The sequence below is a fragment of the Bemisia tabaci genome, chromosome 4 (genome assembly GCF_918797505.1).
Source record: "Bemisia tabaci chromosome 4, PGI_BMITA_v3".
NCBI lineage: Eukaryota > Metazoa > Arthropoda > Insecta > Hemiptera > Aleyrodidae > Bemisia > Bemisia tabaci.
The window spans coordinates 926,966-951,864 of record NC_092796.1 but is presented as its reverse complement, the minus strand read 5'-3'; the positions used below and the strand labels follow the sequence as shown (position 1 = coordinate 951,864).

General features: G+C 41.5%; 1 protein-coding gene and 1 long non-coding RNA gene across 3 annotated transcripts in view; both read left to right on the top strand.

Annotated features, from left to right (window-relative positions):
- Positions 1 to 24,899, top strand: part of LOC109031245 (lachesin) — a 559,402-nt gene that overhangs the window by 520,996 nt on the left and 13,507 nt on the right. For both annotated transcript variants that reach the window (XM_019042658.2, XM_019042659.2), the window contains 2 exons: positions 7,014 to 7,188; positions 11,426 to 11,613. In XM_019042658.2, coding sequence (XP_018898203.1) covers positions 7,014 to 7,188; positions 11,426 to 11,613 — 363 coding nt within the window. The remainder of the gene's footprint in view (positions 1 to 7,013; positions 7,189 to 11,425; positions 11,614 to 24,899) is intronic.
- On the top strand, positions 1,648 to 3,875 carry LOC140224407 (uncharacterized). Its single transcript, XR_011899671.1, has 2 exons — positions 1,648 to 1,999; positions 2,440 to 3,875. It is a non-coding gene; the product is annotated as an uncharacterized lncRNA (long non-coding RNA).

Genomic DNA, 24,899 nt, shown 5'->3' with positions numbered 1-24,899 from the left:
TTAAGTATATTTGAATACCATGAATCGAGGGCTTGCCGCGTTGTCACTATTCTCAGCGCGGTGCTGCCACTTGTGGCGTATATTTTCTACTCTTTCCATACCTCCGTGTCAACCAAAATTGTGGTGGAATTTCCCAGACTCTTTGATTTACCCCCTTCGAGGTCTTCTTACGGTAAAATATACATCTAATCGATATCCCCCTCCCCTCTTCCTGTTTTCCCCTCCGCAATGATTGGAGTCCTTCAATTTTTTTTTAAAATTGTGATTTTGATTTTTATCGCGTTAATCGAGAGTTCAACAGAATTTCCCCTTTTTTGTTTAGTTAGGACCATTGAAGCCTCGCAGAGGGCCCAAACTTTCCTGTACTAAAATGATGTGACCGTATCTTTCTTATGGATATACTCAATGGGGTTCAAAGTCTGCCTTAAAAGTCTAGGTTTGTCACATTGACAGCATTATTGAAATGTTTTTTGAAACAATATTTACAAGTAGACGTACCAAATTTTCAACGTGAAACCATCAAAAAACTTGAAATTTTTTTTTTTTTTCACAATTAAGATACATTATCATTCTTATTCTTGCAGTAATCTGGTTTTTTCTAGTTGATTAATTAATCCCGCCCATTGGTACCTTCCATCATCAATCAAAGTCGGTCTAGGACTATATCGATTCAAGTCGTTCGACCAAGGCCCAATGAGCGAATTTGATCCAGTCGTTGTCCAAATTAGTCGGACCGGAATGTACTAATCGCACTAGTAGCGCGCGCGGCGTCGGATCCGCCAGGTTCCACGTGTTCCAAGGGGTTCCGCTGGATCCCATAACGTTTACCCTGATTTGTACCAACGGTCGGTTTAGTGAACTTCGAAAAGTAGAATCGTTTTTATCCGATTGAAATCGAAAATCGCCCAGTCCCAAAGTACAACTATAAAAAATCACAGCCTCTCCACGCACGGCATCGATCACTCCAACCAGGTGCAAACCGAAACATACAACTTCCGCACGATTTTCCTCGGTTGGGGGCGGGGTGGATAAAGTAGCTGTTAATTCTCGTTACGCTGCACTGATATTCAACTCGAAGGGTGGGGGTGGGTAAGGGGGGCTAAAAGCCTAGACGCGGGACCAAAGGAGTCGTAAGCATATATCATGCGAAATTAATTCATTTTGCGCGAGCACAAATACTTAAACCGTATGAGATGTCGCCTTGGATGGGATTAAGTGACGAGGAGGTGATGATGACATTACTACCGTCCTACAGAATACAGCAGTATGTGAGCTTTGAAGCGCGTACGGATGATTCTAGCCGGTGGATCTCGCCAAGACACACACACGCTTATTCCTCGCACACAGGTAGCACGGCAGATTTGCTAACGCGACGCGACAGATGTAAACGTGTACTCAAAGCTATCGTCATAATTGAGAGTTTTAGTGTGGGAGGAGGGGTGGTGAAGTATGCATAAAGGGCCAGACGTACATTACGCATGATGGAGGTATTAACATGCGCTCATAAACATTAGCAAGTTCCTCCTGGAGGACCCGCAGAACCCGAGATGGAGACGTCCCTCCCGCCCAAAATATAAATGCCGTAACTCCATTTTGGATTTTGAGTTCATCCTCCATACATACTGTTCTATTACGCCAAAAAAAAAAAAAAAAAAAAAAAAAAAAAAAAAAAAAAAACAAGCAGTGAACTCCAACACAATGTGTTGATAAGGCGCGTCATTAACTCGCACATATCAACCCCTTTAGTTTTCATTTACAGAGATTTCAAAAAAGGCAAGCAGCACAACAAGAGAATTCACGATCCAACAGTGCAAGGTCAACGACGCACCTTGACGAGACCGTGTATTGTGAATCTAGAAAGCTATTCGAACAAATTTAAGTTTTTTGATCTGCCTCAAGCAAAATCTTATCAGATTCTTGAAGAAAAGTGCTACGGAAAAATTTAAGCGAAGAAAGGAAAAATTCTGTCGAACTCCTAGAAGATAAAGTCGATTTAAAGGTATTTTGGCCTCGTGACCTAGCCTTTGGCGTTTAACTCCTCGTGACCTAGCCTTTGGCGTTTAACTTAAAATAGTCACTTTTGCTTATCTTAATACAACAAAGTAGATTTCCCATAATCTAGTTATCAGAGAAGCCACTGGGGACATGGATAACGCATGAAAGCAGTTGTAACTCATCTCTCTTAAGTTTTCTTATTTATCATGCTCATTTATTTTTATTATTTTTTGATTTATTTATTTTCTAAATCTATATAGCAAGTAAGAAGTATGAATGTAGTCTGGGTTTCATGCGAGTATGGGTTATGAAAGTTAAAGTTAAAAACAAAAATTAGATGCTAGTCAATTTATAAGTTATTTTATTTGTAAAGTAAAGTTAATTTACACCTAGTTAGGTGGTTGTAACATATTTTGGATGAATAAAAAAAAAAAAAAAAAAAAGGTATTTTGGGGCTAAAATACCCAAATCACCGGTATTATAAATCCCGTTATATTATTGAAAAGAGATTTACTCGATATAAATGCAATTGTATTAAATATGTCTTGATTTTTTTATTTTAAACGTCTTTTCATGCAAAGAAGCTTAACCATGTCCATGCTTTATTCATTCATGAATTGAAAGTAAGCAATCCACATCCCGAAAATCTACCGATTTGCCGTGAAAAATTGCAGAAACTTGATATACCAGGTCGATGTACCCACTCTTTGAATTTACCAATCGATTTAGTGAGTGCACGTATGTGAAAGTCAAAATGCTATAGTCATTTTGGGTGCATTCATTTTTCATGAAACAATTGTAAGTAATTTCAATCCCGAAAAACCATACATTTTCCGTATAAAATCGAAAAAATCAAAATATGTCGACTCCCTGACGTGAAAATTAAATTCTACGTGTGAAAATACTTATGTATCGATATGCTGAACAGAATGCCCGCCTCTCCTCGTAATTTACAAACCGTTCCTATACTCATCTCAAAATTTTTCTCAGAGCTTTGTGTTATTATCAGCTTCCATTTAAACCCCGGTTTGATGGCCGAATCGGCTGCCCAAAAAGCAAGCCATTTTTGAAGGGCTCTATGAGAAATTCGTGATATTATCAGCTCTCAGGAAATCACCCCATGGGTAAAATTGCTGGTATAAATTTTCGAGAGCTTAAAATAATCGTATTCAAGAAACTAAGGCATTAAACTATGGAGTCAATTTCGTTTTAATAATGTAACGGGATTTACTTGTCTTCAGGTCAAAACTCATACAAGGAAGCCCCTTGCAAGAGGCTAATTTTTTGTAATTTCACTCAATTTTTTCTCCTTTTTATAATTGAATTGCTTGTCACATTCTGAGGTCAATCATATTAAATTGTAATTTATACATTTCTTTTTTTCCCCCTTCATTTTATTTTTTGTTTGGAGAAGTTTTGTTGATTTCTTCGGATTTCGAATACTGTAACTTCTCTTCTATTTGGCCGATTTTTATGAATGAGACCTCTTTTAATTCGTGTTTCAACGGAGAGTAAGGAAAAAATTGCTAAAAACTCGCGAAACAATTTTTTTTGAAAATTGGGCGAATCCTAGCGTGACGGTGAAATGGTTAATGAAGCGTAAGTAATTGGGCGAGGGGCTGAGGATCCCGGCCTAGCTTGGCGACCGTCATTAGCTATTGTTCGTCGAGACGCCGACGCAGTGATCAGGAGCGTGGGGAAGAGAGGGGTAAGTGGATTCCTGTATGAGCCACGTTTAGCTAATGGTCTAATGAGTCTCGAGGCTCATCACAGATTGCACTTACACAGATTGCACTGTATTTCTTAGTTTTAATAAGAAATAAAATATAATTCTGTAAAATTAGTAAATAAATACCAAGACAATTATTCAGGATGTCAAAGACTGACTGAAAACTTTTTATTAACCTCATATGATAAAAATATTATTATCAGCTGACACTGACATTGTTGTCAGATGAACAGCACTATCAGAGCACGGGTACCAACTTTTGAAAAGTATAACAGAGGTGTGGAGATCTGTCAAAGCAACGTTTTGAACAAAACGGAGGAGTTAAATTCTCATTCCGAGAGTGCCGACCTGCTCAGCCATCCTCGAATCAGTTCGCTTGATTCTGCTTATATATGCATATTTTAAATCAGCGCGTCGTACTCTTAGGCTTTTTTTAAGAAAACCAAGTAACGTAGACTCTTGGTATTCACTGCACATAAACTAGAGAGCCCCAGAATGAGAAACAACTTTAAATCATAATTATTGACGGATAAATAAACTTTTTACACGCTTTGGAAAATCTCAGAAGTTCGCGGTAGTCACTTTTCGGTAAGGAACTAAGGGACTCGGTTATTGTATCGAGCAGGGTTCGAAACGATCGCAAAGGCGGTATACTACGTATACGCGCCAAAAAAAAAAAATCTGTTCCTCGTTATTTTTCATTGATTTCAGTTTGAACTTTAATGATAATTTGGAATTGGAAATTTTCAGATCCAACATTTAATTGCGCACACAATTCTCATAGAGGAGTGCAAAAAAAAAATATCTGTAATTGCTTTGGAAACATAATTTTGTATCGGGAAAATGTTCGCAACGTATGAATGGTATACGGCGTCCTCTCATAGCTTAGGAGTGGTGTTTTCTTTCTTGTCGAGACTCGATCTGACATCGCACTTTCATGATACGACTATTCGAATTCCCGTGTTACCAGTTTAGTATCAGCCGTAATTGAAGGCGTTTTTGCTGTGGCTTATTTTTTCTTGAACGTAACCGTTTTACAAACGTTCTTTTCTAGTTCTCCAGCCTTTTTTGCTGATTTTTAATCCAAAAATTAGCATGGATTCGATTTATTCTTTCAAAAAAATCAATGCATATTTCCTGTAGAATCTAATCGGGAATATTTACCTCTATCTTCATTTTATCCCTATTTATATTTCGTATTTCTTCCGAAGAGATTACCTCAGCATTCTTATTAAAATTAATAATGTAAAATGTACAGGACTGAGGAGGAAATCGAAAAGATTGATTCGGAAAGAAAAATCCCTCAATCAATTATTTTATGATATGCAAAGAGTAGCACCCAGCACCTTCGACAAACGCTATTTCTTCCAAGATGTCACCCTAAATTATCAATAATCTTAGTCTAATTTCAAAGACGCTTTTAAATACAAATGGGGATAAAAAAATACACCTAAACCTTCGTTGCTTATTTGTAGTGATATTCCTTATGGTCTTAATCCTCCTCATCAAATGAAAAGTTTCAGATCTACCTTTAATTTTGACTTTGAAATATGTATTTTATCGGGAGGGGGCGGAATGTGTCAGCCGAAAGATAAATATTTTTCAAGGGCATATTCACCAAATATAGCTATGAGGGGATGAACAGAGGAGCGGAGAATCTAATATTGGGAGGAATTTCAAATCAATTCAGGGCGTGGGGTTAATAAAGTTGCACAAGAGCAATTTAGAATGGGCAATATTGCCTTTGATTCAGTCACGGAAAAGCCAGATAAACAGTTTCCATTGTCAAATTGCCAATTCTTCACGTGAAAGCCTCAGGAATTCCCGGAGATAGATGACAGCGTGACAACCTGCGTTCCAATAGGAGGGAGATGTGGGTTTTTTTTCCCTTCCTGACGACGAATCGAATCCATCATTCGATGGCTAGGTATGCTTTTATTCGCAATAACAGTTAATTTAACTGAGGAAATTCACCCTCCATTCTATTCATCTTTCCTGCGCAGCGTTTGTTTTTCATAACTCCGGATGAGCTTTCTCAAGTTCTGCGTCCTGTACTTTCTACTGCTAAAGCTTTCTCAGCAGTATTTCGGCAAACGTCAGAAGATAAATAAAATCAAATTCTCATAAAGTCATATCGTTCAAACTTAAAGAGACAATTTTACTACGAAACATAGTTTCAAGTGCATTGCTCCCATTAAACCTATAGTATGTAATTGTTTTCGGTGCCAAGGCCGCGGGAGTTCAAAATCAGAATATATTCCGGGCCGAGTTGTGACATTTTCATTTCAATATCAACGAATAGTTTCACAATCTGTAACCAGCGCAGGGGACAATTTATTTTGATGAGTACGATACGAACCTTTAACTTGTACAGAAAATAATCCGACCCACCTGAAATCGACTTTCAAGCAAAACAAATGATAAAAACACGTGTCGAGATGCAGCGTCGTCTATCTGCACTTTTTGTGTTCAATCCGCGGCATAAAAATGAAGAACCCAGATCCAACCATTATCTCGTAGCAGATTCCAGCTTAAAAGTGTGTTGCTGCGCGTCATGCATATTCAAATAGAAAAAGCGCCGCGGCTTTTTGATGGGGGCGTTTCATCATCGAAACTTCGAAATAGAGACATCACACACTTCTTGCACCATTTATCTATCTTTTGATGTGTCAAATTTTATATTGTGTCGTGATAGCATGCAAGAAAACGGGAGAGTCGCGTCAGTAATAAAATCTAAGACCAATTATTAAAACTTTGAGACAGGTGAAAAAACAATAAGATAATTATGTCCAACCATCACACGTGTAACACGACCCGTGTCAAAAAGATATTGCCTACCCGAAAACACAATGATCAACGTTATCCAACTTTCTACGTTCAATATTAACCGAGGCATCGCCCTTTGAAAAGTCGGGTTTTTGACGTCATCCACCGCGGTAGTGACACCCTTGGTTTCTTCCATATTGGTTTTATCAGTCAGGGAGACATACATTAGCACTGGTTACTCTTCGTGAAACACGGATGAAAGCAAGGTGGAAGAAATCAAGGGTGTCACTACCGCGGTGGATGACGTCAAAAACCCAACTTTTCAAGGACGATACCTCGGTTAATATTAAATGTAGAAAGTTGCGGTTTGGGAAGATCTGAATATTTTTAGCTAATCTACAAGAAGTAAGCATGAAAAGACAGTTGTGTGACCAGCGCAATTGACCCATTATGAAGACTGTGGCTTGAGTGCAGAGAATTGAATGCATATTTTGACTAAACTGATTGTACTTTATGATTTCAGGTTGTCTGGTACAAAGGGACCCTGCGACTGGAGCCGAACGAGGGACGGAGATTGGAGATCCGAGGGAGTCGCCACATCCTCGTCCTGACCAAGGTCCAAGCTTCCGACTTCGGCAACTACAGTTGCGTCGCCGATAATTCCTTCGGCAAATCTCGGGCTCATCTCGAACTATCGGGTAAGAAAATCACTCCCGCCTCATACATTTTACGCTGTATTCAGCTTCAAGTTCATTGGCAAGTTAGGTAGTTCAGTCTGATTTCTGGTCGTGCATTGGGTGTGCACCACGTCAGGGTCGCATTGACCAGGGTCCTGTTAGCACCGCGGGGCCCCTTGGAAATATTTTTTAAATCCCAGATCCTCGAGGGATCTTCAGAGTCTAAAAGATAGATTTAGAGAGGCCTCAAGTCTAGAATTTTGGGTGTCATGGGGCCCTTAAATTTTAAGATTTAGGGCCCCTAGCATGCCGAGGCTCCTATACGCTAATCCGGACCTGGACCACGTGTCTCGTTCTAACAAGATCGCATTTAGCAAAGAAGAACCAGTGCAATTATAGTGTTTTCACAATTCTGCAGCTTCTTCGTTTCTTTTAAAAATACTCAATATAGATACAGTATTAAAGTTTACGCTATTATTTTCCTTTAAAATCGCCAATTATTTGATGGGAAGCAAAACGAATTTGCTCTTCTGGGAAATTTTGTAAATGATTTTGGAGAAGCAACATTTTTACAACACTGTAATCGCGCTGGTTCCTTTTTGCTAAATCCGATCCAACCAGAGTACTTCTACAGACAGGCAATGGACACTGGGTCACATGTTCACTCTTGGAACAATGATTTTTCGAAAAATTTGGGGGCCGAAGTTCCGACTCAAGACATTGGAACAATGATTTTTCGAAAAATTTGGGGGCCGAAGTTCCGACTGAAGACATTTTGGAAAAAAAATGTTCTTTTTAAGGAACATAATTCTTTGGAGGGGCCGAGTAGATTTTTAGGGGGGCCAGCCCTCTGAGCCCCCCTATTTCCGCTAATGTCCATGAAATTAGAACAAGCAGGAAGCTCCAACGCATTGGCGTCGGAGAGCGGCTCTGGGGGCAGTAGTTGTAGTCAAGAATGAGGGCCTAGACACATTTTGTCATTGATGTACAATCCGACAACTGTCGATTCAATCAACGAAAACGATTCAAACTGTCGAATCGCCCCAATGGCCACGATAGTTGTTAGACGTTTACGGTTTCCCTGGTAACCTTTGTTTGCTATCAGCTGATATCAAGTAATATGACTAGGAAGCTCCAACCCAGTGGTTAAAGCTTCCTTAACCGCGAAAACTTTAAAATTCAAATTTTCAAATTTTGAACGTAAAGTACATTTTTTCCATCACGAGATAAAAGCACAAACAAGTTTTGAATTGTTGACTGTATCACCAGATTCCAAAAATACAATACACAACATAGCATTGACTAACAATAAAACAGTATGCAATAAAATAAAGTCATGACAAGGAACATAGCCGAAAATGGCGCCGATTCCCATCAACCAACGCGCGGTCTCTACAATGTAACATGCTGCATTGATACTCCCCAGCTGGGACCGTCCGGAATAGCAGCTCTAGTGCAAGCACCAGAGCCGCTAAAATTGAGAGCTGATGGAAATCCTGGGGAATGACGGGAAAAATCCGACAACAGCGCCGCAACTAGATCTGCGGACGGCCGGGGAAACTGGGAGGAGCGTGTGGTGCCGACTGCATGTTCATCACTGATAAACCTTTTTCGAACTCGGAGTCTGAGTCGGAGCGTCATTCCATTAGGCCACCATTGCTCATCTCCCAGTTGGCAGACGGCACACTCCGCGCCGCGCCGCGCCGCCGGGCCGGGCCCGCATTCGCCTTTGCCTCTGCCTTTGGCTCCTTTCATTACCTTTCTTCGGCTCCATTAAAAAACTGCCTCCGGCGCCGCGCCCCAGCCCCGGGAATCCGCCAACTTCTCCGGCCCGTCACGAAACTCGCGAGTCGATCTTCTTCCATCTTGCCTCGCGCCGCTCGGTGGATCGTGTCAATAGGAGAGGTCGCACACAATCTGGAAACTTCTCAAGCTTATAAATCCGTTCATACAAAATTGTATGCTTCTAAAAGTGGTTTCGTTGGTCTCCTCGTGAAATTTTCTTCTGGAAGCACCCCTCTCAAAGTCTGAAATGTGGACGAAATAAACATCAAAATTTGCAGCTTAGTCAAAAATTTCAAGTCCGACCTCTCTAATTGACTCGATCCTCTGTGCGCCGCCCCGCTAAAATGACTATCTGGATTTGTGGCATTGTCACGGGGTAGCGCTCTTTCGCTCGAGTCTAACAGATCGTCGCTCTTCTGACGTAAGGGCGTAACTCAATTTCCACACGAGCTCCGGGAAGCATAGAGCTATACGAAGAGCAGGGTTCACGCGAAAATTGAGACACGCCCTTACGGCGGATGAGCGACGAGATTGGCCTTCAGTTTGATGAATTCAGCACATTCTGAGAGTTTTAGTGGTTGGCTGGCCCGTGTTCCCGATAGCTAACTAAAATTGTTGACACTGAGTCAAGGCTGGATTCGTAAAAGCTTGTATTGATAATTGGATCAACAACATTCATAATATGGCGCATGGATAGGGCCACTTTTGGCGTTTGAGACAAATGAGACGGCTATCGCAGGTATTGTAAGTAGTAGGAAATTTCGCCCACCGACGCACATTGGACCGAGCCAATAGGAGAAGGACAACATTTGGAAACTTAAAAGCTCATAACTCCGTTCATAAAAAGTTTTGAGGTTTTAAAAATGGTTACATTGGTTTCCTTGTGAAATTTTCTTCCAGAAGCACCCCTTGATATTTAAAATGTGATGAAATGAACATCTAAATTTGCAGTTTTAGTAAAAAAATTCATGTCTGACCTTTCTGTTTGACTCGATCCACTGTGCGACATCTCTGGGTACACAGAAAATCTGTTAATAAGGGGCTGCCCATAAAATGTATAACGGTTTAGAGAGAAGAAGGTAGAGGAGGCAAGGAAATCGTTATGCCATGTTGCGTTAATGTTTTAAAGGAAAGGGATCACGCAGTTCCAATTGTTACGAGGGGGAGGAGGGGGGGGGGTTGAAAAATCCGAAATATAGTGATACGTTTTATACAGACGGCCCCCGAAGTGTTTTATCCACAATTTTTAAACGATCAGCCGATAGGGAGCGCTTTTTGATCTCAACCTGTCTATTGAACTCCAGTATACTAGGAGCAATGCTTTCAAATGACGCACCAGCTCATAACTAGATGGTGGAGGGGAGCCCAACATTTTTAGCATAGATTAATCTGTGATACCTTTATATAATGCCTCTGATGTTAGAGCACGGAGGATGATACTCCTTTTTCTATAATTTATTTTTTTAGCGGTCATGTAGTTTTCTCAAAATTGGTAGTTGAATTTTTGGTGAGCGAGTTCTTTCATCTCAACGGTGCTCATTTTCTTCGGAGAACTTGAAAAGCCGCCTACACAGAAAACCGCTTAACTTTAAGCTATATTTAAGCCATACGATTTTGTCGATATATTGACCTCTTCCGTGACATTTGCAATTAATTGAAGGTTAGAATCGTTGAATCCTGATATTCATGTTTCAACTCATGCTGTTGGATGCACCATTCGACAATGCTGCATTCGTGCATCCAGAATTTTGGCCTTTGAGAGGAGCTGAGGCTGAAGTTCTTCTCTTATCGAAATGGCACTCCTTGACCTCACGCTGCTGAAAGGAACATGTCTTTTTTATCCGTTTTTTTTCTTGTCATGAGAGAGAGGGGATGGGTTAAGTTTGAAGAAGCCTACAATGTGCAAGGAGAGATAGTGTCCTAAAACTGTAGTATTTTTTCGTCTCCTCTCTTTCTCTCCGGATGCTACCTCGTCTAAGATGATATTCGGAACTCAACATTTTTTGACACAGATCTTTAGAAGGAGCACTCCAAGTGAAAACTGAGGGTGGAGTTTGAACAAATTCGCATTACAAGTTTTATACACACGGAAAAAAGTGGTCGAGGTTATCCCCTAAAATTTTGATACTTCCCCGATTTGTCGGATGATATGAAAATTTTCAATTATGTTTGGTAGTACCGCAACATTTGGGCTATAATAAATTAATTGGGATAGTACCACACTTAATTTGAAATGCCCAAGTTGAGACTTCACCCCTAACACGTTTATTAAAGCGCGAAATGTACAATTGTACATGGGATTTCCAAAAATAATTTGGGTATATGTCAATGCACTTGAATACACTTAATTTTTTCTTTTTTAATCCTGCATGAATTATATTAGCTAAAAAAATCACCATTCTAGCCTTCATGAGCTTGTGTCAGCTAATTTCTAAAATGAAGGTGACTTTAACGGAAGCTTAATTTGTTGCAGGGATCGCAAATCCAGCCTCGTTTCTGAGCTTCCCGAAGGGTCTTCTGCGGGACAGTTACAACATCAGTTGGTCGGTGGACAGCTACACACCTATCGAAGAATTTAAACTCTTCTTCAGGAAAATCCCGAAGAACGGATCGTCGTCACAAACACAAGGACCCAACTCCAACAAACGACCCACAAGGCGGGTAAGTCGAAGTCTTATTTATCCTGTTAATTCAACACTTAAAGCCTGCTTTTCACGCAGCGTTTAATATACATGCGATCAGTCACCAAAGAGTCAGAGCTACCATTGACTGCTTCCCTTAAAACCTCTTTCAATTTCTAGAATTCACTTGTCGAAACTATTAAAAGAAAGGCGAAAGAAAGTTTGTGGGAGCTAGTTTGGATTAGTATATTCTAGAATTTAAGTATTTTGATTTAATGTAATACATGTAAAAAAAAAGTCGAAGGAGATTTCAAGGCACGTCTTACAGTTTCGGACTTCAGGAGGTCCATTTAATAGGGTCGCTAAAATGTGTCGTCTCCGGTTGAATCCAGTTGCACGTCTTACTTTGCGATAAATCGATTTTTTCCCCATCAAAATGTATGAAAAATGATCATCGATTCTTTCCCATAGCTTCAAATGAGAAAATATCGATGTTCAATAATTCACGCCTCGCGACCGGTCAAATTGTCTGCCGGGAATCCTCTCCCTAGGCGAAACTCTAGACAGACGAGACAGCTGTGTCCAGCTTCGATTATGCCACGCTAAAGGAAATCATGGTTGCAGGAACTTTTGGATGTTGCCGGAGTGCCTTCGATGAAATATTTGTTTTTGAGGAAGATTATTATCTTTCTCAAAAACAATTTAATTCATTTATGATTTTTTTCGCGGAATATTTTCAGATTCTTCACATTTAATAGTAATCAAGAATTCGCAGGTGTCTAAAATTTGATGAGCTTCGTGTTACGTACTGAGTGAACTGAATACGAGGATAACCTTGGTTCATAAATTAAACGATTATTGGTGGAGATATAGCGAATTATTTAATTTGCTAAAATACGCGTGTTTCAATGGGAAATGCCGCCAGATAACGTTAGTAGGTGGATCATTTTCTCTTTTACAAATCTATTTTAATACTATTTCCCATCTCAGAATAATTAATGAAAAACTGCAAAAGCAGCTCTCCAAGCACTCTCAGATAAAGCAATAAAAAATCTGCGCGCAAATCCTCCAAAAATCAATCGGAAAATAATTACAAGTTTCTCTGTACAATTTTTACGAAAAGAAGTTCGGCAACGGCTGAAGGCTCATATGGCGTTCTTCCAATGGCACGGAGGGTAATCCTGCCGTTCTAAAGAAAAACGCCGTATAAACTTTTAAATGTTGCTAAGTCTGCTTCGAAAAAAAACCGAATGTAGTGGGAAAATTGTGAATATTTTCCCCCAAAAATTTCAGACAATTTTGTACACAGTTTAATCCAAAATATCTGAAAATTTCAAGGAAAAATATGCACGAATGTCGTCAAAAATGCATGTTTCACTGAGGGAAATTTGGCAACTCCTGAATGTTCATACGGCGTTTTTCCTTAGGACGGAGGGTAGTAAGAGTGGTTCTTCCCGATCAAACGACCGTCCGATCGGGTCCGCCGTGAACGTATCGACTCCGGGAAGACCGGAGACCGGAGTCAGGCCCGCGACATCAATCAAATTAATTTCCGCCACCCGCGTGCCCGCGTCTCCTCTTTTTCCGCCCCCCCCCCCCCCCCGCCCGGAGTCTGATCCGCTGAGCAAACAAGAAAACTAATCGAATCCGCCGCCAAGATCGGGTAATTGAATAGAAGTCGCGACGCGGTGCCCCGGATGCGCCCGCCGCCCGCCAGGTATGCAACCCGAGCTACGCGCATTCCCGTCCCGGACGCGACGGCTCCAAGAAAGGCACGATTGCAATGATGAGTCCATTGCACTTACGTCCTCCTTGGAATGAGCTCTTTGATCGAGTTTTCCTCAGCAACTCGGACGGACCTGTCGACTCTCGCCTAATAATGCATCTCCCCCCCCCCCCCCCCCCCCCATTCGGTCTTTTCCTGGGGAAAAAATACTGGCGCAGTCATAACTGGGAAATTTTCTGATGAAAACGTCATATTTCCTGATATTCAGAATTTTTTTTTTCAATTGAGGCAATGGGTCCAAAAAGGGCATTTCTTGGTTGCGGTGCTTCAGAATCTCCACTGCTGATTATTGTTTTAGGGAGGGAAGTGTTGAGTGAATTTTCTGAAATTTTCAGTTTTCTATATTGTAAAATCACAAAGAAAATTCAGAAAAAGTTTGAACGTATTCCATGCATTTACTCTAATTATAGTGGGTGAGGCGTTGACGGAGATCCTGAGACACCGCAACCAAGAAATGCCCTTTTTGCATCCAACGCTTCAATTGTCGTAGCCCCCCCCCCCCCCCCCTTCCCCTCGTCCATGAGAAATCTCTGGTCCATATTCGGTGAATAATAATATTCTGGTCTCATAGTGAGATGAGCGGGAGATAACGTTCTCTCTACTTTCGAGTCAAAGAGTGCGTTTTGATTAATTTGATTCCCAGTTACATTTATTGACATTTGAATTGTAATTCACTTTAAAGTAACTCAAAATGACTCCAAAGAATTTTAATTTTCTCTAAGTTTGGGTTTCAATAGACTCCGTTTACGAGTCAAGTGCCGTGACTAAATTCGATTTGGGTACTGGCCATTAATATTTGTGGTGGGCGGTAGAGTATGGTTGGTGCAAGACGATGGCTAAAATCAGAAACTGTGCAGTTCTCTTGGTGGCGTGAAAATGACCGCTCTCGGCTTATTTTTTTTTTTTGTAAAGGAAACGAAGCAACATTTTTTTCTTGAAACTTATCGTGAACCTCCGCCAATGTCAAATACACGGTTTGCTTAGTCTTCTTTAAAAAGAGTAAAGTATAATTTGAGGTTTTGAAATGTTGCAACGAAGAAAAGATATTCCTTCTCAGCCATTAAAATACTTGGTAAATTCGAAAAAAACTATGAAAAATACCCGTTTCTGGATTTCCAATCCGTATTTACGGCATTAGATTTCACTGAGAGAATTTGATGACGATTGAAACTTCGAACATAAACCCTTCAAAAATCACAGTGATTGCTATTTGCTACTTAAAAATCATGGTGTTTTTTCACTGCGATCGCAATCACGGGCACATCTCTATTCCTGGCGGCAAAGACGCCCGTTTTCGGGCCCTCGAAATTGGGGTCGGTGTGAGGTATTTTTTCATCTATAGGGTGACCCTTTACACATAATAAAATTTCAGATTGAGTATACGCACCGTTTTTGAAATATGGGGGGGCAAAGTCCCCGATTTTTACTCATATTTGCAGGTATTTTATAGTCGAACTTCGGCTGCTACAAGGTACCGGATGTAGATATTGAAGCGCGGTTTGCGGTGATTTGTCAAGCTATTTCTGGATTATTTTTTCACATCTTTTACAAACCCGCAAATGGTTTTTCGGGGGGGGGGGGGGGGGGGAGCTTTATTCATACTATCATGACCGTTCGTATACGTCTTACTGGCATTAATTGCTTCGTTCTCGACTCCTCTCCACGCCGTAATCATGATGGTATTTTCTGTTAGGAATCTTTCTTCTTCTTTATATTTGACCAATTCTAATGTTGTCTCCCCCTTTTTCCCTTTTTAAACCCCCCCCCCCCCCAATTCTAAACACTCCCTCTCAAGTGTATATTCCTGTGCGGCAGATATGAAGGTGTTATTTGTGGGGAATTATTTTCTGTCTTTATGGTTGATAAACTTTGACCCCACCTATTTCCTCCTTCCCCCCTTTACCCCTGTTTCACCCCCCCCCCCATTTCCACCGTACCTTACTCGAAGTTGTCTGCTCCCTCTGCAGCAGAAATGAGGATGTTTCCGGTAACTATTACACTATCCGATAACTATTATACTCTCACAAAAAAAAGTATTCAAGCATGTAAAAAAGAGAAAAGAGGGGGGGGGGGCAGTGGAAAGAGGGAATAAGGTAGGAAATATGAACTAGTGAGGGGGGATGGGAAAGAGAAAAAAGGGTGGGGGGTGTCTCCCTTGTATTGAGTTTAAAAAAGTAAAAAATTCTTCGCTGGAAACATCCTCATTTCTGCTGCGGAGGGAGCAGACAACTTCGAGTAAGGTACGGTGGAAATTGGGGGGGGGGGTGAAACAGGGGTAAAGGGGGGAAGGAGGAAATAGGTGGGGTCAAAGTTTATCAACCATAAAGACAGAAAAATAATTCCCCACAAATAACACCTTCATATCTGCCGCACAGGAATATACACTTGAGAGGGAGTGTTTAGAATTGGGGGGGGGGGGGAGGTTAAAAAGGGAGAAAAGGGGGAGACAACATTAGAATTGGTCAAATATAAAGAAGAAGAAAGATTCCTAACAGAAAATACCATCATGATTACGGCGTGGAGAGGAGTCGAGAACGAAGCAATTAATGCCAGTAAGACGTATACGAACGGTCATGATAGTATGAATAAAGCTCCCCCCCCCCCCCCCCCCCGAAAAACCATTTGCGGGTTTGTAAAAGATGTGAAAAAATAATCCAGAAATAGCTTGACAAATCACCGCAAACCGCGCTTCAATATCTACATCCGGTACCTTGTAGCAGCCGAAGTTCGACTATAAAATACCTGCAAATATGAGTAAAAATCGGGGACTTTGCCCCCCCATATCTCAAAAACGGTGCGTATACTCAATCTGAAATTTTATTATGTGTAAAGGGTCACCCTATAGATTTTAAGATTCTTGTTTCTCAGTGAAGTTCGCGGACTGAATCCAGAGCTCTTTAAAGAGCACGTCGCTTACAATATTCTTTTTGTAACTTTTGTTTACGCTGTGATTTTTCTCGCCCTCGGTTTTTAAAATCATATCAAATGAGGCTAAAGGTTTTCAATCAGGATACATAGATTAATGCTAATACCTTTGATGAGTATTTCACTCTAAAAGGCTTAATCATGAAAAGGGGATCGGGAATAAATAGGGATGAATGTAATTTTAGTCGCGGAAAAAGATGCCTCGACATTAACAAAAGCCAAATCAAATCTATGACAAAATCTTTTGATTCTTCCCCTCATCAAAAAAGGCAGCCGCGTCAATACGATAAAACCAAGCATGGTTATCAGTGGATGAGCCCTAGAATACAAACAATCCGGTGCATCTCAGAGCTCACCAGCTAATATACTATTTCGGTTTTTAACATGAGCGATTCATCTCAGTGTCGGGTCTTGACTCTCGATGAATCGATTGATCTGCCTTATAAACCGATAGTAAAGGGTGTTGGCAAGGAACAGCATAATAATCGATCCTCTAGCGTAGCTTCTTATGGAAAAATATGGAAAGTCGATGATTTACGCTTCGCCCTTGATTCAAACAGGAGTTGTTCGATAATTGAATTAGACGGACGTGCTTCCAGGGAAAGCCGTTGCAATTCGATCCTCGAGAAATGGGCCAACGGTGGAGTAGGGAAAAAGAAGAAGCATAAGAGGACATCCTGCAAAAAAAGAAGAAAAAAGAGGGAGCGCCTTGAAACTGGCTGTCCCGTTTTTAATTCAATCAGTTGCTCTGCGGTGCGGCATTCAACACTGATTACAGCGCGAAAAAAATCGGTTTACGCGCTCGGTATGACGTAGATGCCAGACGTCATTGAAAAATCTCCTAGCAAAATGACAAATCAAGGGCGCAAAGCGAAATGAACTGAGCAGCCTGCAGTTCATAAATTATTGTTTCCAACTGAGTGAAAGAAATCATGTATTTCCATACATGATTTCTTTTCGGATATCAACACTTTTTCAAGGGGAATATCGAGGGTGGGATGCCAAGTGTTACGTAAAAAACCTAAGAGGCACCTAAACTTGCAGTACCGGATCTTATACGAGGAAGTTGAGGGATTCAAGTCCAGTCTTGTTTAGGCTTCTTCCATTAAAAAGTGTATTACTTTATTTTTCGATAAACTTAATTTTTCCAGTAATTTCTCAAGGTTCTCTTCCATCTCAATAATACATAATTCGACAAGTACAAGTATGCAAGTACATAATTCGATAACTTGTGGACGGACCCTTGTTCACATTAGATTACAAATGTGAGCTTAAGGGGCCGTTTAATTATTACGTAACGCACTTTTTCCGATTTTGGAACCCCCCTTCCCTCAAGTAACGCACCTGTAACGCAGCCCTACACCCTCCCTTTCGAATTACGTAGCAGTGGCCTGAACTCTCCCCCCCGCCCCCAATTTTTAGAAAAGGGTCGGGATTTTTAACTTTTTGCACGATTTTTACAAAATGTTCTGTTTTCCCCCGGCTTGGATTTGTTACGTATCGTTGGCCTTCACCCCCCCCCCCCCCTCCCAAGTTCGTTATGTAATATTGGTATGCGGAAGGTAGCCAAGTGCTAGAAATAATGTAATATTTTCTATAAAAAAAAACACTTACATTTTATTAATAAACATTGACCGAAGCTTCATCATCAGGGTCACAAAGTATAAGTCACAAAGGCCATAATTTAATTTCAGACAAGGTAACAGATTTCAGTGGTATCAATTGATAAACAAATTAACAGATCAAAACACTCTCAATAATCAAAACACATCAATGTATGCTTTGTACCTATATCTCATCAGAGATGGCATTTCTAGCACTCGGCTACCCTCCGAATACCAATATATTCAGTGCCACTACCTTTTAGACATCGTGTAATACAATGTTCGCTGAACTTGGTCATATGTAATAATTGAACGGCTCCTAAGTCTCTAAGGCTCAACGGTAAATCTTGAGGGATGAAATTTGACGGAAGCGCGAAGCGTTCATGTGGGTTGGGCCCCGAAGCGACCAAGAGGCTCGCCCTCGGTTGGGTCTAATTTAAGAGGCCACCGAAGCGTCGCGTCGCGTCGCGTCGCCAAGCGGGCTAATTAACATTCATAACTAATAACGTTACCATCTCGAAATCAAACGTAAATCCACGGCGCTTCCTCGCGGATTTAAGACGGACCGAAATTTATGAGCGCTGTTGCCGGTTTTGCGAAGGCGACGAATATTCCGCGAATATCCCGCGAGTATTGCAGAGCCACATGGCGACGGCGCCCTCGCGGTTTCCGCGCTAATATTTAGCCGGGTCAATCCTGAGTCGCGTATTCGCACTCCCTCGGTTCATCCCTCCCTGTGGGAAACCTCCCAAGTTCCCCGAGAAATATGTTTCGAGATGCGCGGTTTTTAGCGAGTGCGGTGGTCCTCCCGCGCAATTCATCTTCGGGAGTCTTTAATATTCGGCCCGAAACACTCACCACCTCGACTGTCACCGAGTTTTGGCTGGCGTTCACTTAAACTCCATTCCGATTAGGGTCCATAAATTTCATCCAAGCGGTCGTTTCGTCCTTCGCTTTGAACAGGACCTGACTCCAGAATAAGAGATAATTCGCAGGAGGGAATAATCCAAGCTCTAAGTGCTGTCACACAGTCAGACAGGAGCTTTTTAAAAAAGGTGGCTGTTTTAAATTTGACATTGTTTGCTGAAAATGCGATCAGTTTTGAACAATGTTTGCTGATTGCTCTAAATCAAACAGGTTTCGTCCCATTCCCAGTGAATTTTCTGTAGTAAAGTCACAGCCTTCATACTTCGAACAAAAACGTATGTTATGATCTTCCACGGGCTGATTATTGAAATTAATAGAAAGAGGAGGCACAAAGAGTATGGAGCGATCTTATTGATTGAAATGGGTGGTTCTTATAGACTAAGGGGGTGAATGATGAACTAACTCTAGGGTCTCTCGTGGGTTGCCGTTAGTATTATTCCATTATGCACCTCCTTTGTCCATTGCAACCACCCGCTTCCACCAATAGGATCGTACCATGTTCCTTTTGTCTTCCATTGTCTATAGCTTTGTCTATCAATTCAATAATCAGCCACAGTTTCGGGCCGCGATTGTGTGAATGGATAGACAAAGCCATCGACAATAAAACAAAAGAGATATGGATGGATCTTATTGGTGGAAGCGGGTGGTTGCAATGGACAAATGAAGTAGGTAATAGACTAACTAACGACAATCTACGAGAGACCCTATCGTTAGTATATCATTTTCTCCCTTAGTCTACAGGAACCACCCATTTCAACCAGAATGATAGCTCCACACTCTGCATGTCTCTTTGACTGTGAATGAAAATAATCGGGCCACAGCTCCCGGGAGTTTTACCACTTCTCCAATCGGGAAGACGGATCAAAATTAGAGGAGAAGAGGACCCAAAGGGTGGAGCTCATGGAAGTTGGATTAGTTGCTTCTTGCGACGCGGTCACGGCGAAGAGTTTCAATCGGCCAACATTCAACAATGAAAACAAGGCCGCCGCGCGCCGCTCAAATTATCCGGCCTGGAGCGATTTGCAGACGCATAATTCACGTTTGATCACAGTTAAATGAGCGGCCGGGGCTGGGCCGGGGCCGGGTTGGGGCTTCGTGTTTCGGTCACTCGACGGCCCTTTAATTATCGGCCGGGTGAAAGTGCAGGCTCTTATTCGGCCGTTAGTGAGGCGCTCCGAGTCGGGGGCTGCTCGTTAGCTCGATAAACGAATCGCCGCGCCGAATATATCTTCTTTAAAAGCTCCTCCAAGCGCCAAACTTCGCCCCCGAACCCTCCACGTCGCCATCCCAACTTTGATTTCGGGTTCGTGTAATGCTCGGGGTCAGTTGCGTGGCCGCTTCGGGGATGCATCTCCGCGGGGCCCCTGGAAAACCGCTCAAATTACCAATGCAACCGATTATTTTCCAAATCACGTAAGCGTCAATCTCTATTTTGCTGGTAGATGGGTTGTTTTTCTTTGTTTTCTTTCGTATAATCGATCCTGTCTGATTTCAAAATAGCCTTTTTAAAGAACATACATTTTTTGGAATTCGAAGATCGTCGACCAAGCGAATAAAACAGTTTATCTTGTTGTTCTCGCATTCAAGATTTTGGCGCTTATGTGATCTGGAAAGTAATTGGTTTGGTTCCATGGAGGCGTTGGGGGTAGAAAGGGCATTTCTCGGTTGCGGTGTTTCAGAAACTCTAGTGCTAATTTTTATCTCAGTGAGGAAACTATTGGGTAAACTTTCTGAAATTTTACGTTCTCAACACTGTAAAAGCATATAGAATGGTCAGTAAAAGTAAAAGCAAATTACATGCATTTGCTTTGATTGTAATGGATGAAATGTTAGCGGAGATTTGAGACACTATAACCAAGAAATGCCGTTTCTGCACCCAGATTCTTATTATTCTGCGGCGTCTCGTGAACGTGTTTCTACTTTTACCCGAATATTGTTGTAGTAATGAGAGTTAATTTCAAATACACTGGAAAAAAAAAAAAAAAAAAAAAAAAAAAAAAAAACATTGGATCTTGAGTCCATACTCTTAAAAACATCGACAAGAAAAAATACTCTTGATTCCATCGGATTTTTGCTTAAATCAAGAACCAAGCCTCTTAATTTGAGTGGATTTCCTTTGATTTCAGCTTAAATTTCAGTGAACCCAGAGTATTTTTTCTTTTCAATGTTTTCAAGAGTCTGGACTCTAGATCCAATGTGGTTTTTTTTTCCCAGTGATGGTTCAATCAAAATGGCATTTTGAAAGATTTTACGGCGTTGGCTATTTTAGTCTTTTTCGTGCCCGTGACACTATTATGGGTGGAAGGTACTATACTTTGTCTTCAAAATCAAGTAGGAGTGCCCATGAATAATTCTACCTTTTACTTTATTCCGTCGTTTAGGTGACGCATCGAGAAAAAAAGGTGGCACTTCAATCCTGATATCTTGGAAGTAGTAGGAGCGAAGATGATTCGGACATTTCGATCATCGACTTTTCAATAAATGTGTGGTTTATGGAAAAACGTCTTAAAATTATATTTCTTCTAAATTATGTCGTACATGATAAAAATTGGCAGCGGTTATCCCCTAAAATCGTGGTATTCCGCCATTTTGTTGAATGATATGGGCATTTCCATTTTCCCGCAACTTTTAGGTTAGTAATAACCTAATGTATCGGGGCACTACCACAACTAATTGGAAGTACCCAAGTTGGGTCTAAACCCCTACCTCTTTTTCTCCGTGTGACAACGGACGAGGCGGTCCGGGCTCCATATTTTGAATTCCGGATTTTGCAGTACTTTTCACTTCATACTGTCACGATGTGAACAAAGCAAAAACTGCCAACGCATTTCCTTTTTATTTTCTCCATGGAAATGAGGAGTGAATGTCCACTCAACCCGCATCACGATTCTGAAGATGACGTCACAGCGAGGTCGGAAAAACTGGGAGCATCATCGACGGCCTAACGAGGGGGAAATCGCCGTCGCTCGGGGGACCGGGGGAGGGGAGGGGGGGGGCGAAGATTGGTCGGAGGAACGGAAAAGTCCGATTGCCGCGCGGCATGCGGTATAATGAAGCGTTTAATATTCATTCAAAGCGCCGGTCGCGGGGGCGGGGGCGATAACAATAGTTGTGAAATGTGGCGGGGGTCGGGGGTTGTTTGAACCGCGGTGAACCCCCGCCGCCGAGAGGGGGCGGGAAGGGGGGGGTAGATGAATGGATAGTGCTCGCGGTCACGGTATCAGATTCGAAGCTCGTCGCCGTTGCCGGAGTGGCCATTTCGCGCCCGGTCAGGCCCTGTTGCCGGAGTGCCGGGCATACTCATCGAGAGAGCAGTATGTCCAAAATGGCCCTATGTGCAAAATGACCGTATGTCCAAAATGATCTTAAATGCAAAATGACCTTATATGCAAAATGACCTTAGATGCAAAATGACCTTATATGCAAAATGATCGTGTGTGCAAAATGACCGTATATGTTCAGAAGTTGTGAGTTTCTATCCTACACGAATCAAAGGACATACAGTAGAAATCTGGATTTTGAATGTTGATGCGGATGAAAAAGAATAAAGATGCGTTGCGGGAATACTCAGGAAGAGGGCAAGATGTGTGAAATATGACTGCAAGTTCGTGTGAATTGTTATCATTAAAGATTGAGAACATGGTATTTATAATAGAGACTGATATGAGTATAAAAGAGAATAGAGAGGCGATCGCGGGGATACTCAGGAAGGAAGCAGTATTTGCGAAATATCCAAAAATGTGAAAGTTCTGAATTGAGTCTTTTTTCGGCCGAGAGGATGTAGCTTTTGCGTACTCTGAATCTTCAAGTTGTCGCCAATCCAAGAATAACTAGTCAGTTCATGATTGACGGTTAAATAGGAGCAAGAACAGAGACAAGCGTCAAACATCAAACATATTCTGTGAAAAAAATTTTCCCAGAGTTTACATCACGTTGATGCAATTTTCACTGATCCCATGATCAGTCTCTTTGAATACTGATTCAAGCGTTATATTTTAGCGCTCGTCTCAATGTCAGATCTGTACCAGAATTAAATGCTACTTACGGCATTTTCACGTAGGTTCAGTGGTTATAAATCCTACATTTTCCCCATTTTTGCTTTCATTCTCATCACGGCAGGAAAGCAAAATGTGGATTTTTGCGTTTTTGCCACGCTTTTGCCAATAGAGGTGAAGTTCCAATAATTCTGCGTTCGTTAGCCAACTTCGTTAAAAAAGCGCATGGTGAAGATATGTTGGAATTAACCTTGTCACAGAAGCGATGGGAAAATTTTCTGTGAAAAAAAACTGTCCAGCGTTCTCATAGATGGTTCGTGTGAGAGTGAAAACCCCAACGCTTTCTACCGAGTTTTACCCGAACCATAGGTGCATCTTCCGCGATGTCACATCGAAAGAAGTAGCGTTCAGCGATCTCTCCTCCAAGGGTTGGTTTTCCCGCTTCCGCAAAAGAGTCAACGCTCGCAGCTCATCGGCTCAACGGATTTACGAGGAGCTGCTGTCGGCACGAAAAGCGGATATTGCAGTGGTGCTTTCATTTACGACAAGTCGCCTCATCCATACCATCGCGCTCTTGCACCTCCGAAAGCTCAAAGCTCACTTTTGGAGTTCGTAAATCGTCGGCGTCAGAAAGGACTGAAGTTCCGCTTTTACACTTCGTGAGTTTAGGACTGCTTTGACCCTCATCTTCATTTTTGACGTATTTAAATGATATTATATTAAAATAGGATATTAATGAATTTTATGATTTTTTATGTTTTATACAATCATGACGGATTAGTCTTGATGCTAAAAGATTTTTTGTATGTTTTATTTATCCATTTTTACGAATGCATTGAATGAGACATTGGACCCTCCATGCCTTCCTATTCGTCCAGAATGCAGGAAGCTCTCAGCCTTCTCATATTTCAAATCGATCTTTCCTTTTAAAATCCCCCATTTCTCCTAAACAAATTTGGAGTGATGAATTTTTTTTTGCTCTTTACAAGTATCTGCAAATTATCGCGATTTTGCAAAAAATATGCTATTCCTACTCCACTTTCTCTTAAATTACGTGCTTTTTACCTCAATTTTAAAGGAAATAGCAGTTTTCACGCTACCTCGCGGGCGCGGTTTTCTATTTCTTGAAATTTGTTTTTGGGGCCTTTCAGTTTTTGCATGCAATTGATTGCGACACGCCGGTCGCGTGGTCGAGAAGTTTTCCAGACCCATAACACTTTCTTTGTCCCATTTTTTTTGTGACCTCACAATATTAAAGTGTACAATTTTAACCCCCATAAGCCGAAGCAGGGCCAAAGTGACCCGACCATCTCCTCTGCGGGAGTTATAAGGCCAGTACTGTCGTGCTTTAGACATAGGTCTACAAATACATCCTAAGAAAAGAATCAGACATCAAATTGAAAAAAAGAACATTCTAGCATCAATACAACAAAAAATGGGGGATAAGTATTCATTCAGGGCTCGTTTTTTAACTTCCGCGTATGGACGATACCTCATTGACAGCATAAAACAGAGCTGTGCCTGTGCGAGTTCACGCCTCGCGCCATCGCGCCTTCAATTTTGCTGATACAATACGGACATCCATTAAGCACGAATAGTCGTATCTCTGCGCCGTCATCAATGCCCGCCCTTTCCGTCGCTCTGTTTCCACGTTGTGCCGGTTCCGTTTGTCTTATTTGCAGTAGTGCTTCGAGAGATACGTATGCAATTCTTGCCGCAATCACACGCTGAATGTGGGAGCTGAATGTGGCTTGAATGTGGAAGTCATCGGCCCGATGCCTGAATTTTGCGCGAGACGCGCTAAATTCAGCAACGATTCTCAGCAACCATCGGACTAATGTTGGATTTGACTGAACTATTCGATACACAATACATGAATATTATGAGACACCCTAATAAGGTATTTAAATACGGGTATTTGTCCTGATTTGGGTCTTGGCGCACAAAAAAAGTCTTTTGCGTCTAAGAGTTAAGGTCAGCCTACCTCAACAGACCTGAGTTTTCAAAATAACGCTAAATACTGCACAAAATTGATTACGTAAAGAAGAGCTGTCTTTCGTTGTACCGAGAAAGAAAAATTGTTGCATTG